Source organism: Pelophylax lessonae, assembly GCF_965119305.1.
Source record: "Pelophylax lessonae genome assembly, chromosome: 2".
NCBI lineage: Eukaryota > Metazoa > Chordata > Amphibia > Anura > Ranidae > Pelophylax > Pelophylax lessonae.
In genome coordinates this window covers 399775681-399788314 of record NC_138769.1, presented here as the reverse complement: position 1 = coordinate 399788314, position 12634 = coordinate 399775681, and the positions used below count along the sequence as shown (strand labels likewise).

At 42.2% G+C, this 12634-nt stretch overlaps 1 protein-coding gene across 1 annotated transcript in view; it reads right to left on the bottom strand.

Moving 5' to 3' along the window:
• Nucleotides 1–4924: 4924 nt before the first annotated feature.
• The window catches only part of ASL (argininosuccinate lyase), an 81411-nt gene continuing 73701 nt past the window's right edge, over nucleotides 4925–12634 (bottom strand). The window contains exons 14-17 of the mRNA XM_082246870.1: nucleotides 10481–10560; nucleotides 9803–9883; nucleotides 8216–8322; nucleotides 4925–5182 (exon numbers count right to left, since the gene is read on the bottom strand). Of these exons, the coding sequence (XP_082102996.1) occupies nucleotides 5029–5182; nucleotides 8216–8322; nucleotides 9803–9883; nucleotides 10481–10560 (422 nt within the window). The 3' untranslated portion in view covers nucleotides 4925–5028. The remainder of the gene's footprint in view (nucleotides 5183–8215; nucleotides 8323–9802; nucleotides 9884–10480; nucleotides 10561–12634) is intronic.

Here is a 12634-nt window from a genome sequence, read left to right as displayed (position 1 = left end):
CAGACCAAGAAAAGAGTCCTGTGCGACTTTGGTCCGAATGCAATGCGAATTCAGCCATGCAATCTGCATGGCTGAACTTGCATCGCACAGACATCGCATGGGTTTCGCACAGCAGTGAAGTGCAAATCCCATGTGATGTCTGACATTGCATATTTGTGAACTGGCACAAAAGTAGTGTGCATGGGCACATTGGATAACACTATTACCTTCTAGGAGCAGGAAAACAAAATGCTAAAAACAGCTTCAGGGAGCTTAAAAATACTCTAGTGTGCATGGAGTCTTGATTGAGCATTTTAGAAGTGTATTCCAAGCGTTAGCTGTAGGTGTTTTTGTTTATGCACATGGTCTGCTTCATAATGTCTGGCTTATGGACCCTTTTCCTTTGAAATTGCTGCAGCTTGGAGATAGGACGAGCTCCCTGTCCCTACCTGCAGTCACAGCAGTCTAGATGGACTTTACCTCTGTACCTGAGCGACACCTACATTTTTGCCTTTTTGTTAAGCCAATAGAACGCATTAGGTGAAGGAGATTATGGGTGGAGATCTGCTGTTTTTAGCAGAAAAAAACGCTCATGTCGCATGTTTTAAGGCGTTCCCATTGAAGCTTATGGGCCCCAATCTGCCAAAAAGAAGATCATGTACTTTTTTGAGCGTCGGGTGTTTTGCTACAGATGTCAGAAAACTCAGATGTGAACAGGGGTCAATGAAATTAATGGAATTTGCCTTTTTGAGTGTTTTAGAATTTTAGGCAGAAAATTGCTCAGGTGTAAATGGGGCTTCAGATGCATGAAAAAAAAAAATGCATTTACAACCAACTTTTAAACATCTCTGCAAAAACACACCTTCGAATTATATGCTTTCAAACAAGAAATTCCTGCAGTCTAGGACTGTTTAGGCCTCATTCACAGTGGCAGCGACAGACCTGCGATTACATGTGTGTAGGCTTCCAATCCCTGCACCCCCCCCCCCCCCCCCCGCCTGTAACCTGTCAAATAGAGGGCTCAAATATGCTGCACCTGGAACAATGTACTGAGTGGTACTTGGAATTAGGGCCCTAAGCATTCATGGATGTATGGGCAGAATTCAGGTACAGAAGCACATAAAAATCATATCCAGAATTATGGATACTGAACCACTTGAAGATGTTAAACCACCTTTCAGGCCATTTTCAGCACTGTCATATTTTGACTGACAATTACTCAGTCACGCAGACTGTGCAATGCAAATTCAGCCAAACAGTTTGTATGGCTGAATTTGCACCGCATTCAGACCAAAATGGTACAGTAGCCTTTTTTTGGTCCGCACTGGAATCTGATCGCATGGGTGTTCACATTCACTGATCACATGGGTGTTCACATCACATATTTAGAGGTCCAGGAGCACTAGACCAGTATAAACGCCCACAAAATTACCATATGTTGGAGAGTAAACACCCCAAGGTAAATTTTTAGAGCCATAGTGAGTCTTTTGAAGATTTCACTTTTTTTTTTGCCAAAAGTTTTTGGAAAATGAAAACTTAAATTTAGTAAGACTTTTCACATACAGCATGGACATCTAATTACATCCCAGAATATATTCTGCTACTGCTCCTGAGTATGGGGATACCACATGAGTGAGACATTTTTAATGTTTGGACTGATTACGTACTGGACCTTTTTATCTTGCGTATTACAAAAATCAACAAACATTGTATCAAAAATAGTGTACTGTACTGCTCGCTTCTGTGCAAGTGGTCAGGGAACATAGCTTAGTGTACATCACCTAAATCATTCCCTATAAACCAAGCAATCCTAACCTATTGGTACATAGCTGGCTCCAGGAATGCTATGTTTACTGACCAGGAAGTACAAGAGGCTGAGCAAAGTGTGAACATAGTTCCTGTGGTTCCAGGAGTGTAGTTGTCCACAGGGACTGGCTGGGACTGTTGTCTCGCAGGAAAGTAGTCAGTTAAATATGCAGATGGGGCAGTTGAGGCAGCAGGCAGATGTGGTACATAAAACAGACAAAGGATTGGTCCAGCAACAGGCAGAATTGTGGTTAAAGAACAGAACAGGGTCAATGCAAGCAATAGGCACAGGAAAGACTGCACTGATGTTGCAGTGATTAGGAACACTGTTGCTGGCTGCACTAGCTTTGGGGACTGTGTCCAGATGGGATAGTGATCAGGGACACGGTTTGAGGACTGCACTGACTTTGGTGAGACTGGCACTGGTGTGGCTAGCGATCAGGAATATTAATGCTGCCTGCACTGGCCTGGTGACACTGGCACTGGAGTGACAGCTATCGTGGACATTATTGCTGACAACACTGGAACTTATGTGGCAGAATTCAGGAACACTTTTGCTGGCTTAAAGTGGTCTGGTGACACTGGGACTGGCGTGGCAGTGATCAGGAACACTGTAATTGACTTACACTGGTATGGTGACAATGGGACTTGTGTGACGGTGATCAGGAACACTGTTGCTGGCTGAATTGGTTTGGTCACACTGGAACTGGAGTGGTGGTGATCATCAACACTGTTTCTGGCTTAGACAGGTCTGGTGACACTGTACTGGTGTGGTGGCGATCATGAACACTGTTGCTGGTTTACACTGGCCTGGTGACACTGGGACTGGTGTGGCAGTGATCAAGAACACGGTTGTCAGCGTACACTGGTCTATTGACACTGGGACTGGTGTGAAGGTGATCAGGAACACTGTTTCTGGCTTATACTGGTCACTCTATACTGGTGTGGTAGCAAACATGAACCCTGTTGCTGGCTTGACACTGGGACTGGTGTGGCAGAGATTAGGAACACTGTTGTTGGTACACTGGTCTCGTAACACTGGCACTGGTGTGGTGGCAATCAAGAACATTGTTGCTGGCTGCCTCAATATAGTGACCCTGTACTGGGATGGCTGGTGATCAGAAACGTTGGCTGCTCTGCTGACACCGTACTGTGGATACAGCAGATCACACAGCATGCTGCTGCATGTACTAGAGCACACGTGTCAAACACAAGGCCCGTGGGCCGAATCTGGCCCTCCAGGCCATTTTACGTGGCCCTCGCACCTCTCCTGCAACTGCAGGAGAGCTCCAGTCCTCCTTCAGACCCTGTACTTTCTGCTTTCCAGCAATGCCTCCAGATTCTTCCCAGCAGCAGCACAAGGTAAGGGGGATGCACTGTGATGTAAGGGGGGGTGGGGGACTCAACGTCTGATGGTGGAGAGGCTCTTCATGTCTTATGTAAAGGGTAGGGGATGCTCTGGACATCTAGTCTTACAGATACAACCGACCCTTTTGAGGGCAATCATAATGCTGATGCGGCCCGCGATAAAATGGAGTTTGACACCTCTGTACTAGAGGGTGTGCAGAAGTGGAATAAAACGGGAGGCCGCTCTACAGCAGTACTAAGTGTTTATGGCCAACCATTAAGTACACTCCTATTAACCACCTTTAAATTACTTTGGAGTAGATAATAAATAAATGAATAACACAAGAACAGGGCTTGATAATATTTTAATGAATTATGGCCATGGAACAGGCCATCTTTGTAAATATACTGTTTTTATATATCAAATTATAACACTAAATACTATTTGGCATCTCTGAAATGTGTTTCTACTTCCAATTACACAGTTTCCTAAAGAAGTAACTGGAAATCGTATTTAAGATGAACTCCAGGCAGATATAAAAAAAATAAAATGATGGCAGTTCTGTATTGATTACATTTTTTTTTTTTTAAAAAACAGGCAGTGTAAGTTACTGAATTTCACTAGAAATAAGCCTCTAGCATAACAGAGCTCAGACAGAGAGGGAGAAGCCCTTGGGTACTGTAGTGTTCATATGTTAGCAAGGGACAAAGGGATAGGAGGGGAGCACAAACTGACAAAGATATGAACTCAGTGTGCCGCTTCTCCTTTCATTGCCTAGTCACAGGCTAGGGGGTTGTGGCAAGTGTTGTAAGTGTTTCTTAACCACAACAGGAAAATATTAGGTCTGCTGTTCTGCCAGAGAGGAATATGCTTGGTGACAGAAATAAAAAATCAAGACTGGATGATTAGCAATAAGATCCTGCAAATGCATTTTTATCTTTACAAAGATGTCAAGGAGAAGCAGAAAATGTATGGTCTGCCAAAATACGTTATTGCTCTTGGTGTTCAAAAAAAAAAAAAAAATGTTTATAATATATATGATGAAAAGGATTGTAATTTGTACCAAAGCTTCTTGGTGGGAATTTGAAACTGATATAAAGTTGCAGGTACTCAATAAAAACAAAAATGTAGAGAACTTTCACCACAACCTTTTTAATCCTAGTTGAACCCCTCAGGGACCAAGTGCACCTAGCACTAGGTTCCATTTTGATCCATGGTCCTGGTATGTATACAGGGCAACCAACTGATAGGCATGGAGGAGCTCAGCTATGAGGAAAGATTAGAGGGACTGAGTTTATTCTCTCTTGAGAAAAGGAGGTTTAAAGGGGGGATATGATCAACATATACAAATACATAAGGGGTCCATATAGTGAACCTGGTGTTGAGTTATTCACTTTAAAGGTCATCACAGAGGACAACAGGGCACTCTTTAGGTCTAGAGAAAAAGAGATTTAGTCTCCAAATATGGAAAGGTTTCTTCACAGTAAGAGCTGTGAAAATGTAGAATAGACTCCCTCCAGAGGTGGCTCTGGCTAGATCAGTAGGTTGCTTTAAAAAAGGCCTGGATTCTTTCCTAGGTGTACATAATATAACTAGGTACTAACATTTATAGGCAAAGTTGTTCTAGGAAATATCTGATATCCTCTCAGAGGATTTTTTTCCTCCTTCATCTGTTGGTATATGATTGTATGGTTATGATTTTTTTTTTTTTTTGGGTTGAGCTAGATGGACTTGTGTCTTTTTTCAACCTGATTAACTATATAAATCCTTGGCAGGGAAAACAAATCCTCTATATTTATTTTGCCTGTGTATCTGTGTTTCCTGGAGTTCAGCTTAAAATATGTCTAACATATCTTCAGATTTTCTATCAAATCTACTATGGTCCAATTATTCCATTATATCGCTGACTCTTGTGATTTTTTTAGCCAAGTTCTCAGCTGTTCCACCTGTGCCAGCACACAACTCTTTGCTGTTCCTCCTGCCGCTGTATACTGCTCCACACTGTTGGTGTAGTTCCACACCTTGGACACATCGTTGCTGAAGAGTGGACTGCAGGAACAAAGATGAAGCAAATCAGTGATTTAGTTATTAAGACACTTAAGCCCCGTACACACGTACCGATTGTCGGCCGTAAATATTCGGCCGATGACCGATCGGCCGATTGTAGGCTTGTTAGTATGATGCTTACGAAGGCCGACAGCGCATTTTCGGCCGAACAGAATCTGTCGTGCAAGCATTAAAATTTTTGTTGGCCGATTGTTCGCCAGTCAGTACAGAATTCGGCCGACAATCAGCAGATTTGCAAGACTGGGCATGCTCAGAGAAGAAAAAACACAGGGAAAGTTAACCATCACATGACATCACTTCTGCAGTCGGCGGACAAAATTAGTGTGCAGTCTTTTGCACTTTTCAGCGGACAGGACAGCCCTGGACAAAAGACGGCCGATCGGTCGGCCGACGATCAGTACGTGTGTACGAGGCATTAGGGTTTTCACATTCTTATATACTACACAAGTGTTTTGCCTGCTATTTAAACACTATTTTCCCAGTCTATGCAAAATTGTATAGCATTGCAGTATTCAATCCGAGAAGCAGACATTATAGACTCATGAAGGCACATACTTCAGACTGGGAGCTTTGTCAAAACAGACAGGAACCACTTTTCAAAGCAAAGCAGATTCTGTCTATGGGCAGCAGCAAACATTAAATAGTGAATTAAAATGAACACCACAGTCCATATAAAAATATCAATAATTGGAAGGAAAGTCCATGTCAGAAAGACGTGCTCCCAAAGGTGTAGCCAATCACTTCACACTCCAACAATTCTGTGCAGAGAGACCACCACCAAGAGAAAAGATGGCCCCTTACCGCAATGAATGGATCCCCACTACAGAGATCAGATCCAGCTCTATTCGTACGTCTATATGACCATATCAGACAGTGCCCGGCTCTTAGTGACATCCACATCAACTGTCGTGCAACTCTTTTGTGCAAAGTGATGTCCTGTTTCCTATGCTATTACTATGGGGCTCCTTCCAAGTGTGAGTCTTGTCAAAAACAAGCCTTTGTCGAGCACTGTGCGTCTTTAATATATTTTTTACACGAGAATGGATCTCTTCCCAGTTGGATGAAGCTCGGTGGTCAGATTGGTCAGATTGGAATCCGGGTGCGGCGACTGGGCGCCCAGTCGCCGCACCCGGATTCCAATCTGACCACCGAGCTTCATCCAACTGGGAAGAGATCCATTCTCGTGTAAAAAATATATTAAAGACGCACAGTGCTCGACAAAGGCTTGTTTTTGACAAGACTCACACTTGGAAGGAGCCCCATAGTAATAGCATAGGAAACAGGACATCACTTTGCACAAAAGAGTTGCACGACAGTTGATGTGGATGTCACTAAGAGCCGGGCACTGTCTGATATGGTCATATAGACGTACGAATAGAGCTGGATCTGATCTCTGTAGTGGGGATCCATTCATTGCGGTAAGGGGCCATCTTTTCTCTTGGTGGTGGTCTCTCTGCACAGAATTGTTGGAGTGTGAAGTGATTGGCTACACCTTTGGGAGCACGTCTTTCTGACATGGACTTTCCTTCCAATTATTGATATTTTTATATGGACTGTGGTGTTCATTTTAATTCACTATTTTTTAAGCGCTACACCATCTATTTCTACAATTTTTTCATGATCTGTGTTTTCTAATTCATGATCAGGTGTTGGCAGCTTTCACTTAGAGAGGTTGAGCTTTTATTCATTGTTGAGTGTGTAAGCTTATTTAATCATGTTTTAGCGCAATAATTCCCATATTTTTAGCAAACATTAAATAACTGTAGAAACAAAGAAAAGTATGGATAACTACTGTCTGTTTTGATCCACCAATACATTCAACAATACACAGGAAAGGACAAAAGGAGGAAATAATGAATGTGGCTGTGTTCTGTGCGGAAATATTGGGATTTTCTCTATTATATATATATATATATATATATATATATATATATATATATATATATATATATATATATATATATATATATATAAATATATATATATAAATAGGACCAAGAGTGATGAAAACCTGCCACCTATAAAACCTACTTGGAAGGGGGGTGGGGAATAGCTTTAGAACCTAATATTGAGGCTGGGTTATGCAAATTGTATGCGGGTTTCCCTTCATCTAATTCGCATCACAGGAGGGTGTGGCCGACTCTTAATGGAGCCGATTCACACAGCTCTGGGGCGGCCACGCTTCTCATTGGAAAAGGGTCCTGTGTGTCTTTTCTTAGTTTCAGGTCCGAATTCAGGCAAAAATTCTGACCTGATTTGCATCTGAAATGGAGAACAGGGACACAACAGACTCCTGCTGCGAGCTGTGGCTGCAGCTAATGTGAACCCAGCCTAAAGAACTCTAGACTCCTAGGTTTAAAAATTTAAAACCCTGATTTATGCTCTCTCCAAGAGCCCTTTTATCATTTAGGTTTCTAATAGAAAATGTTGAAATTAGGTGATTGTGTGCACTAAAATGAATTCAGATTCTGTGATGCACAAAAAGGGTTGACATAATTATATTATACAGTTACCCTGCTTTAAGAAAATATCTGATTTGGGAGTCTTTAGCAAACTTTCAGATCCATATCGGAAAAAAAAAATAGAAAAATTGGCCAGACATCAAAAGAGTTAGGCCCCTTTCACACAGGGGAGTCTGTCGGCGGACTCCGTTTTTCTCAGCGGGGGATCGATCCGCCGATTCCCCCGCTGTGCAGGCAGATGACAGCTGTGTCTCCCGCTGTTCTCTATGGGGGAATCGGATGGGAACGGACCGTCTGTCCGTTCTCATCCAATCGATGGATGGATGGAAAATAGGGTTTCCATCCATCCAGATTTGACATCCGATGCCCCATAGAGATGCATGAGGCATTCGTTCAGATCCGCCAAAAACAAGACAGGCGGATCTGAACAGTCCGCCTGTGTGAAAGGGGCCTAAAAGACACTGCTGGGAAAAGTTATTTGACTTGCCCCCATCTCAGTATTAACTATCCTGTTAAATGATACAGTATGTTCAATGCAAACCATATGACACACCTGATGCTCTTCAAGTCTTCCAATGAGAGTTTATTGAGAGCAATGCCTTTAGTTTCGGCTAGCTGAACCGCTTTACCAGAGAGTCCATGTGCTTGTCTGAAGGGCATCTGTTGTCACAAACAAGAAGATTTGGTTTCTGTTATCTTTTTTATAACTCAACACTTAAAACAATTATAGATTCATAATATTAATAAAATACTGTACCTAGAATATTCTAAAACTTTGTACTGTAAAGAGATTGTCGGTTGTAAGAGACACTCATCTTTGCCAAGAAGCAGAGATTTAATTTTGATGAGAGCTTTTGGTGCCGATTCTATCTTCAGAGATAATTTAGCTTTAAGGTTAAGTTGCAGCTGGGTGTTAGGAATTTAAACAGTGATTGCACACTGTTTCTTTAATCTTAAGTAATGCATATGTTGGCACAAATATTTGTTTCCTTTTACAGTATGCTTACTAAACACTGATCAAAGGACAATTGCACCTTTGGTCAATTGTCTTTTAGTCAATTATTCCTTGGCTCACTGACCTCGCTGTGTGGTTCTGCTCTTTGCCGAACAGCCTTTCCAGTGACAAAACCTAGTTGGGTCTTCCTCATAGTGCACCACAGCCATAAGGCTCATACACACAATAAGAAAATCGGAAGTAAAATTTCGTCCAAACGATCTGCGATTTTCGGATCCTTAGCATAGTGCTTTCGACAGCCGATTAAGGATTTTCGTACGACAAAAACTGGATGTTCAGGCTATAAAATTTTTATTGTACGTGAACACAACGTCCAATTTTCATTTAATTAGTGCAGTTTACGTCCGGAAAAAAAAATCATAAGAGCAAGACTAGGCATGCTCGAAAACTAAAGAATACATACAAAACAATTCAACACATTACATCACTTCTTAAGTTGAATTCGGTCGTATGAGAATTTTCGTACGAAAGTAAGCTCTTCACATTTCATATGAGACTAGCATGCAACAAAAAACTAAAGAAAATTTGTCTGATAATCTGATTGTGTGTACGAGGCTTTATTCATATGAATAAACAAGGCTTTAGCATACGTGCAGTAAGAAAAAAAAATGTAAAAAATGTATTTGTTGGAAAAGCTGTGTGGGAGGTAAGCGTTTGAGCTTGTAGACTGTGCACTATGTGGGGTGGGGTGACTAAAGGACAATCATACCAAAAGGTGCCGATGTCCTTTAAATGAATTTAATATGCAAAAAAAAAAAAAAATAGGGCTGATTTATTAAACTAAGGCAAAGACAGACGAAGAAAAAATAAATAAATAAATAGTTACCAATTAGACTTTCCCTTTTACTAGCAAAATATGTTATCCGGTAACAATAAAATACAACTCCACCCAAGTTCCCACCCTTTCCTGCAACCCATTTTATGAGTCAGTCATTGTGGATAAAGAAGGACTCCTGCTACATCTTACATGTAAAAAAAGTGTTCCTACCAGCACGGGAAAAACAGTGATCAGTTTCATAACTACACCACAGCATGCAAGACGCTTTACAAAATACAAAAAATAGACTGCACTTGACTGACTTAGAGCTGCACAATTTTCTACTATGGCTGTAAATGAAGCCTTACCCCTTTCCTGACCAGATAATAGGCAATGTCTGTAGCCAGCATATCTGGGCTCAGTGCTTTCTCCATAGCTTCCTTGTTTATCTGAAACATAAAATGACAAAATTAGCACACAGTATATACAATTACCAAACCTAAGGTAAGTTACTATAAAAAAAAACACAACAGAATTCCCTCTGGTTACCCCTAGATTGCACTTCCTTACTTGGCTTCTGTATTCCCTATGGCATCTTCTCCACATAACTGGGTACTAAATCTGGACCAACTCTTATGAATTTGGCAATATTGCCACCATTGAGGCCACTCAAGGACTACTTGCTGCACAAGTTCCAGCCTATTGGATTCTATGGGTAGCGCACAATGAACTCTCTTTTCAATGTTTGATTGAATAAGACCTATGTCATACATTAACGCCAGCGACAGAATAGCTAAAAACTGGAGAAAATACTCACCAATTTCCATGTATTGCTCATGAGAAAAAGATGCCAGCAAGGGAGTGACATCTTGCTCATCTAGCCGTGGAGGGAGGGACATATGGAAACAGGTGAGTGAATATTTTTCTACGCTGATAAGGCGTGATAAGCTATCCTGTTGTGGATGAGTTGTCACCAGCGACAAGATCGTTAGTGTGACATAAGTCTAGGCTTGTAAGAGTGAATAAATACAATAGAAATATTTTACCTGCAATGTGGAGATCACTCCAGAGGCCACTTGAAGTACAGCACATACTGTATCATAAACATCAAACGTGGCCTCCTTGTCTTCCTATGAAGGGAAACAAAAAAAAAAAAAAAAAAAGACACATTACAATGTAATCAGGGCAGAGTTCCTTAAAAAACAGTGTGCAAGTGTACCTAGAAGAATGTATGTGGTTTTGAAGGCAAAGGGTGGTCACACCAAATATTGATTTGGATTCCTTCTCTGTCCATTTACATTCCATTTGTTAATTGATAAAGATTAATTTTAAACACACTTCTGAAAGCATTCCTAATGTAAAGCATTTTTCACACCTGCCTAAAAAGTTTACACAAAAATATTACATTATATAAAAAAAATGGATTTTTGTAAGATCTTACCGTAAAATCCTTTTCTCTTAGCTCATTGACAGACGTAGTCCTCTTGATTAATATCAAATTGGGTTATACTGCCCGCTACAGGAGTAGGACACTAGGCAGAAAGAAAACGTTCTGGCCACACCTTAGGGGCAGTCCCAGAGGGTATATCCTCTTCCTGTCTGCTACAGGAAATCAGTTATGTCACAAAGCAGTGTATGAGAATTTAACCCAACCCAACTCAAAAGTAGAGGGGCGGGTACTACCTCTGTCAATGAGCTAAGAGAAAAGGATTTTACGGTAAGATCTTACAAAAATCCATTTTTCTCTGTCGCTCATTGACAGACGTAGTCCTCTTGATTAATATCAAATTGGGACGTCCCAAAGCAGTGCCACAAATGAGGGGTGGGAACAGAATCAAAATCCAGAAGGCCCAACCGGAGCCAACCAGAAGTATCAAGGGACTCATCGAGCAAACAGATGAGACCTACCCAACAAACCCTCGAGATAGACCAACAGTCTCCTCAAACAGCGGCCTGCAGGAACCTTGCGGCCAAAAGAGGCATCTGACGATGCCATCACATAAACCTTATACAATATTGTAAAGGTATGAACCGACGATCAAGTAGTCGCCTTGAAAACCTGGATCGCTGACGCCTGATGGCGGAAGACCCAGGAAACACTAAGCGCCCGAGTAGAGTGCGCCTTAACAGGGAACGGGGGATCCCGAACCTTAGATAGAATAAGCCTATACCACCGTCTGTCTGATCCATCTAGAGATGGTTGCGGCAGAAAACAGGCAACCCCTTCTTAGGGCTATCCGTGATCACAAACAGTGAATCCGTATTATGAAATGAATCCGTAGTATTCAAGTATACCCTGATCGCCCGAACTACATCCAAGGAATGCAACGCAAATTCTCCAGGATGACTGGGTTTAGGACACAGGGAAGACAATACCATGTCCTCATTCAAATGAAACTTTGAAACCACCTTAGGAAGGAAGGATGGATTCGGACGAAGAACAACCTTATCCCTATGAACCACCAGATATGGGGAAAAACAGGATAATGCAGCCAGTTCTGACACCCTGCGTGCAGAAGTGATAGCCACCAAGAAGGCCACCTTCTGGGATAAAGTAAGCAAGGGAATCTCCCTGATATTTTCAAAGGGAGGTTTCTGAAGACCCGACAGCACCAAATTAAGATCCCAGGGTGGTAAAGGTGCGTGCACTGGCGGAGCCAGGTGTCGCACCCCCTGGATGAAATTCCGCACCAAGGAATGAGTAGCCAAAAGCTTCTGAAAGAAGATTGCTAATGCTGAAACCTGACCCTTGATAGCACTCAAGGCCAGCTTCTGCTCAACCCCCTGTTGCAGAAAGGCCAATATTCGGCCCACCGAACAACAACGTGGAGGGAACCCAAGGGATTCACACCACGCAATCTAAGACTTCCATGTGCGATGATAAATCTTTCTGGAAGTCGCTTTTCTTGCTTTAACTAGAGTAGGAATAACTGAAGCTGACAATCCCTTGTCCTTCAGCACCTGGGTCTCAATAGCCAGGCTGTTAAAGCCAGCGATCGTAAAGCAGAATGGAAGATCGGTCCCTGCGACAGCAGATCCTCCATGAGAGGAAGTCGCCAAGGAACGTCTGCGACCAGCCTGACCAGGTCGGCGTACCAGGCCCGACTAGGCCAGTCCTGAGCTACCAGGATAACTGGGATTCCCTCCACCTCTATCCTGCGAAGAAGCTTCGGCAGCAACTTTGAGAGGAGGGAAGGCAT